Here is a 6,738-nt window from a genome sequence, read left to right as displayed (position 1 = left end):
TTCGGAGGAAAATATCATTTCTTTTACTAATGTTTGATAAGGAGGAAAGAAAATAAGAAAACATAATTTTAAAATTTGAATTGAAGAAAGAACAGAAGGAAATTTTTTTAAAACTTTTGTCGTTTGAAGTCAACTTTTTTTAATTTTTTATTTATTTTCTCTTAAATGAAACAAAGAAGAAATATTTTTATGCATATTTTCTTTTCTTTCACTTTGATTTTGTCCTTTCGAACATATCCTTAGTGTGTTTAATTGTGCAAAAAAGAAAATAATAAAAGGTAATTGAGAAAATTTGTTTAAATTAAAGTAAAGAAAAACCATGTAAAACTCATGTTATTTTTTGAAAATTTATTTTTAAATAATAATTTCCTCTCTTAATCAAATAACCACTTTTCGAGAAAAAAAAATATGTGAATGAATTAGGAATTGATACATCAATGGGCCAAATGGAACTTGAATTGTATGGCTAGCTGTTCCAATTATAAGGTTATAATTACCATAATTAAACTCGTGAGCACTGTGCATGGTAGATCTTTTCTCATTGTGACATGTGATAGATCCTGTCATCCATTTTATCAAAAAAAGATGACGTGATTGAATTGAAATTGCCTAATCAGTCGCCATATTATTAAATTCATTAATTAATTAATATATAATATAGTTAATGGGGTGCATTAAAAACGTGTGTTTTATCAAGCCTATGGTGGCTTAAATAAAAGGAAAAAATATTAATGAAGTCTTCATACACGTTTTTGTTCCCCACAAGACAAACGATGGTGGGTGAGAGAGGACCACAGTTAACTTTGTAATAATATTCCAGCCACTCTGTTTGGTACTTTTCTTTGGTTACCATTGTGTTGGGTACTGTGAATATTATGAGAAAGGCATGCAAACAGAACCCATCACTGGAATATGGCAACTACAGAGACATTAATGGTGCAAACGGGCCAAGCACTAACTCCCCAATAATAGAAAAGAAGCTGATCAAAGAAAAAGCCAATTGCATAGTACCAGTATTCATTGTTTCCAAAGATAAACATGAAGCAACAATCCAAAGTTGGCTACAAGTAAACGCAACTAGGGCAAATTGACCAAAGCGGATTCCTTTTAAAAATTTATTCCTAAAAGGGGTCTATTTTAAAAAAAAAAATTCGGAGGGGGTCAGTCTTTGGAGGCATTTCACCAATCATGTTGACGAGTTGGACATGTGACGGGTGGTGGGAAATTCGCTAGTGGAGTTGGCGAGACATGGGTCACGTGACGTATTCCGCCATTCGTAATGGCGAAATGTTTTTTTGTACAGAACATTTTTTAAACTTTTTTGATAGGAATGTCCGTCTGAGGTTCATAATATGTCAAAATGCTCGAAATTGAATGAGGAATCCCTAACACCTAAGGGGATTTGGTCAACTCATTTTTCCAAAAAATACCTCCAAGTAGCTCAAAACCATTTTTTTATCTGAAATGCTATTTTTGAGCTACTTAGGCGTTTTTTTGGAAAAATGAGTTGACCAGGGGATTCCTCATTCAATTTCGAACATTTTGACATATTATGGACCTCAAACGGATATTCATATCAAAAGTTATGACCATTTCAAGTTCAAAAAAATTTTCATACAAAAAAACATTTCACCATTACGAATGGCAGAAGACGCCACATGGCCCATGTCTCGCCAACTCCACTAGCGAATTTCCCATCACCCGCCACGTGTCTAACTCGTCAATATGACTGGCGAAATGCCTCCAAAAAGTGACTCCCTCCAGCAAAAATTTCAAAACAAACCTTTTTTGAAAATAAGTTTCTAAAAGGAACCCGCTTTGGTTAATATGCCACGCAACTAGCTAGGTTAAACTACTTTATAAAGTTGTCGTTTTAATTGCTCAAATTCATGATACATATTTATTATTATTCTTCATAAGTATGTAAATGTATTAAATATTTAATAAGATAAATTTATTATTCATAATAATCATTTTTACTATAAAATATTTGTATTTTAGAAAAGAAAAAAAACATGTTTATTATTATCTTTTTTCCTCAAGCATAAATAGTGAGATTTAGTTAGCATCCCACTATGGCAACTAGAGGAGAAAGCTGGCCACTTTGACAACACTGCCACTCCCCATTATTCATTTTCTTTCTTGAATCGACCCATATGCAATAACTCAACCATATATTATATTTGAGATAAGAAAAATACAGAGTAAAGTGTTACATAGAATTTAAGTGGGATATGATACTTGATTAATTGAGTCTGATATTGAGACAAACACAAAGATGATAAATTATTCATATGCAAATTAATTTTGTGCACTGCAAACTACTGCTCAATTGGAATCTCATCTCATTTGGAAGTCAAAGATTCAACTTGAGCTTTTCCACTTGGTCCTCTTGTCCTAATGTAAAGTCTATACTCATCAAATGTCATTGGTGGGTATAGTGCTGGCCTATCCTTAGTCACAAGCTCCTTGGCTGGTTGGATCGGTATATCGCTCCTGGGGTTATAGAAAAAGGCCAATGAAACGCGATCTTTGTCTGAGTTCACGATCACCCTGTGCTCTATACTCTTGTAAGTTGCATTGCTCAGCACCTATAAACATATATATATTGCAAATTGAATAATAAGAAAAAACCTTTAATTAATTATTGAATTTTGTGCCCCTAACAATTTGAAACAACTACTACATAATATAATAATATATTATAATCGGGATCAATCCAATAATAAATAAGGTCTAAAAAAAATTTAAAAGATATTTTTTTTCTCTTTAAATATGAAATTTATATGTGGAATTATATATATATATATATATATATATATATATATATATTATTGTTTTAAAAAATTAATGCCGAATATATTTTTGTTGGCTAACCAAAAGTTTAAACTTTATGAGGATGGACTTTGAATATAACTAAAGATATTTCTAGAAAATTGTTTTCTATTTCTCTTAACTATTTTCACAGATAAATTTAAATTATTTTTATTTTATTAATTTCTTACTTTTAAAGAATTATTAATTCACCATTTTTTTATAAATCTTTAAAAGCAAATATTTAGTTCATAAAAAATAAAAGCAGGAAATATATTTTTCAAGTGAAATAAGTCCTAACTCCTAAGTGATCATGATATAAAAACTTGACTAATAAAAAAAATGCTTGAATATTCTAGATAAAGACCTGAATTTGGTCACCCATGTTGATGATGAAAGCATTTGGGACTGGCTTAACAGTGACCCAATCTTCTCCTCTGCGTACTTGAAGTCCTGATACATTTTCATCAGGGAGAAGAATGGTCATGCCACCAGGATCTGAGTGAGAGGAAAGTCCAAGAGTGAGGTCAGGCTGTGGGCACTTAGGGTAGAAATTCACCCTCAAGCAAGCACCAAGGTCATTTTCCCCACCAAATGCATTTAGGAGAAAATCCTCTCTAAGGCCAAGATTTATTGACATTATCTCAAGTATCCTTCCTCCTAGCTTAACAATTTGTTCACCATATTCAGAGATGATGCTCCTGTTATAAAGGAAGAAAGAAACTTAATTAGGGAAAATAAAAATTTAGAAAGAAATTAAATTAATGGTTGCCTTGTATGATTTCTCAGATACAATATTAAAGTTATTTACAAAGATTAATTCATTTTCAACTATGGAGAAAATACGAATAAAAAAAATACTATATTCGGATTTGGGTTTTCAAAAATTATATAAGATTTAGGTTTTAAAAAATTTCATAAGTATCAATTACTCAAATTGTTTATTTAATCTTTTTAATGCAAAATTACAGTGAAAATTAAAATAGAAAAATTTCATAAGTATCAATTACTCAAATTGTTTATTTAATCTTTTTAATGCAAAATTACAGTGAAAATTAAAATAGAAATATTTGAATCGAATGGCTTTTTGTAAAATTAAGAACTGCAATGAAAATTTTGCAAATTCTAGAATTTAAATAATTGACTTAGTTTCAAAGACTAAAATGGAAATCTACTATTAAAGGAAATAAATGCTTTTTGATAATTATTTTGCCATAGTCACGCTCACACATTTGTTTTTTACGCTCTTTTTGTGAACAGTGTTTGCAGATTTTATTCGTGTCAGAGGGGGCAAGTTTTACCTCCCATAAATAAAATTCCAACAAGAAATGACGCAAAAGCAAAAGTCTAGCGTAGCTCAATTTATCGCCACAAAGATCCAAAACAACCCAGCTACAATTTTATTCAAAGATCATATACTTATGATGCAATGTAGTTTCCATTAGCTGTTTAGAATTGTAACCTCTGGAACAATAAAAACCACGAGGAAAAAAGGTAAAAAGACGGTCACGTGACTAGATGATCAAATTATAATGAGACATTGTATTTATATAATCTATTGTTCATTAATGAGAAAAATAAAAAATAAAACATGTAGACTTAAATCTCTTTTCCATTAGAATTGATCATACTTTAAAAAAAATTGAGGAACTAATTTCATATATTTTTAAAGTTTAGAGATAAAATTTATTAATAGAATATAAAAACATGTGAACCTTGATCTTACCTGCCATTTATTGGATACTTTATCGATATAAAAGTATATAGACTTTGACAAAAAAATATACGAATTAAAATAAATGAAAAAGAATACATTACTAGAGTCTAAAAGAAGAAAAAAGTTTGATTGAATTTGCCGTCATCCATTTTTATTGGATATTTTAACCCTATATGGATTTTATTTTTTGATTTGTAAGAATTAAAGATCTATTCAAATAATTTAGCTAAACCTCTTAGTACTTAATTCACCCGTGTTATTATCTGAATTATCTCTCTCTCTCTCATTAGTGCCATAATTTTTTATAATATGTTGACCAGGTAGATAGCTTTTGTCACTGAAATCCCCACGTTTTTCATATGGGTGTACGGTGTACTTGTTTACGTTTCAAAGTAGTGTTAAAAAAGAGCTGATTCTTCAACCATATGAAACTGCACCACAAAATCAACCGTAGGGTAACAAGTTCCTAAGGCTTAATTAAAAAAGTAAATGCTAATTAATGTTTTTAAAATATTGGTTAAAAAATTAAACGAAGAATTTTTTTTATTGAAATATGCAAATTGTATTAACATGACTTTTTTAAAATTTTCATAATGAATATTTTTCTCTTTCAATTTCTTAATTAATACTCTAAGAATATTAGTTAGCAAAATTCATTAAGAAATGAAATGATATCCTATTACACGACTTTGTGAGCCACGAAGCATTTCATGTCGATAACATCTTACTGGTTCTTACAAAACCTTAATCTAATGAACAAAAGTGTCGCTTTAGGTACGTACCCACCTCCCATAGTAATAAATAATAATTAAGTAAATCCTCACCCACTTCTTTACAAATGAGACAAAACCAGAAAGAACCTGATTTTTCTTTTCTTGAATAAGAAGTGGTTGAATCTGATTAGTCGCATGTTTCTCGCACTCTCTTTTGCATTAAATTGGAAAGAAAAATCACTTCTTGTGAAAAATAAAAAACCATTAAAAGACATGTACTTGAAAAATAATGAAGAGTGGAATTTTTGTTTTTTGCAAATTCTAATTTTGAGATGATCAAGGAAATCGGATTCCATGTGGTCAACATTTACACACAATTATATGTCCCATTTTTATGAGACGGTTTCAAACTGTTGATTGGGTTTCTTATTTCTTATTAAATTGTATTTTTTACATTAGCGACCAAAACATTCTTATGTTTTTTTTTACATTAGCAATTATAGGGGGGACATACCTTAAGGATGTTGGGAGGGCAGGCCACTTGGCTTGGTCCCTTAGGGAACAAGGCATGTAATGGAGAAAGAAGTAATCACTCCAATCCAAAATGGCCCCTTTTTTCACTCCCAACCTGCTTCCATACCCTTCATAAGTGAGGGGTGTATTAGCATACACCTCTTTCACATCAAGTGGCTGGTGAAAGAACTCCCTCCACACCTCCCTTGCCCCCTTCATCAACTCATGGCTCACTCCATGGTTCACCACCTGGAAAAAACCCCATTCTTGGCACGCCTCCGACACGAGCCGGAGCGTCTCAGCCCTCTTTCCCTCGTCACCACCGTAGATGTGCTTCATGTCAATCACTGGGATGTTGCTGTTGGTGGTATTGTTCTTATGATGACCAATTTGAGAGAAATTGGTCTTTGGAGCATAATTGTTACTATTAGTGGGTCTTTGGGACTTAGGCTTTATGAAACGTTCGGGGATTGTGGCTAAGCCACTTGCAGCCAAGGCTTGGACTCGAATCACTGGCTCTGGCCAATCTTGGCATGCCGTCATTTTTGTGTGAGTGTGTGTTAATTGCACACAAAAAGCAAAAGGATAAAGGAAGGGCACACACCACACTACTAGTGTATGTATTTGAGTGTGTGTATGTGTGATTTGTGACTTTGTTGCTGTGAGTAGCATATAGAAGGGGCTTTATATAGACAGCAATAACACGAGGGCAAAAATTTCGGCGCCGTGATAAAATTGATTTTGTTCATGAATATTATTTACTACCACTTTTATGGAAAATTAATTGTGACATTATGAGAATAACGCATGATCCTTTTAATTGATTTTAGCAAAATTTATGGAAAAGCTTGTCGAAATTAATAAATTTTGATATGATAATTGATAAAGTTGTTTAGTTTAATGGATTTGGATTTATATATTCCATGCTATCTGATTAAGAATATTAAAAGAAAGAAAATAGGATAAGAAGAATAAAAAAAT

The 6,738-nt window shown here is 31.4% G+C and overlaps 1 protein-coding gene across 1 annotated transcript; it reads right to left on the bottom strand.

The window, feature by feature from the left end:
• Positions 1-2,157: 2,157 nt before the first annotated feature.
• On the bottom strand, positions 2,158-6,418 carry LOC100809662 (anthocyanidin synthase). The gene is given in 3 exon segments (NM_001367054.1): positions 2,158-2,591; positions 3,182-3,515; positions 5,759-6,418. Coding segments are annotated over 3 exon segments (1,122 nt in total). The 5' UTR covers positions 6,301-6,418; the 3' UTR covers positions 2,158-2,345.
• Between the last annotated feature and the right edge of the window lie 320 nt (positions 6,419-6,738).

This window comes from Glycine max, chromosome 3 (genome assembly GCF_000004515.6).
Source record: "Glycine max cultivar Williams 82 chromosome 3, Glycine_max_v4.0, whole genome shotgun sequence".
NCBI classification, from domain to species: Eukaryota; Viridiplantae; Streptophyta; class Magnoliopsida; order Fabales; family Fabaceae; genus Glycine; species Glycine max.
The sequence above is the reverse complement of the archived record's forward strand: the minus strand, read 5'-3'. Positions and strand labels throughout refer to the sequence as shown.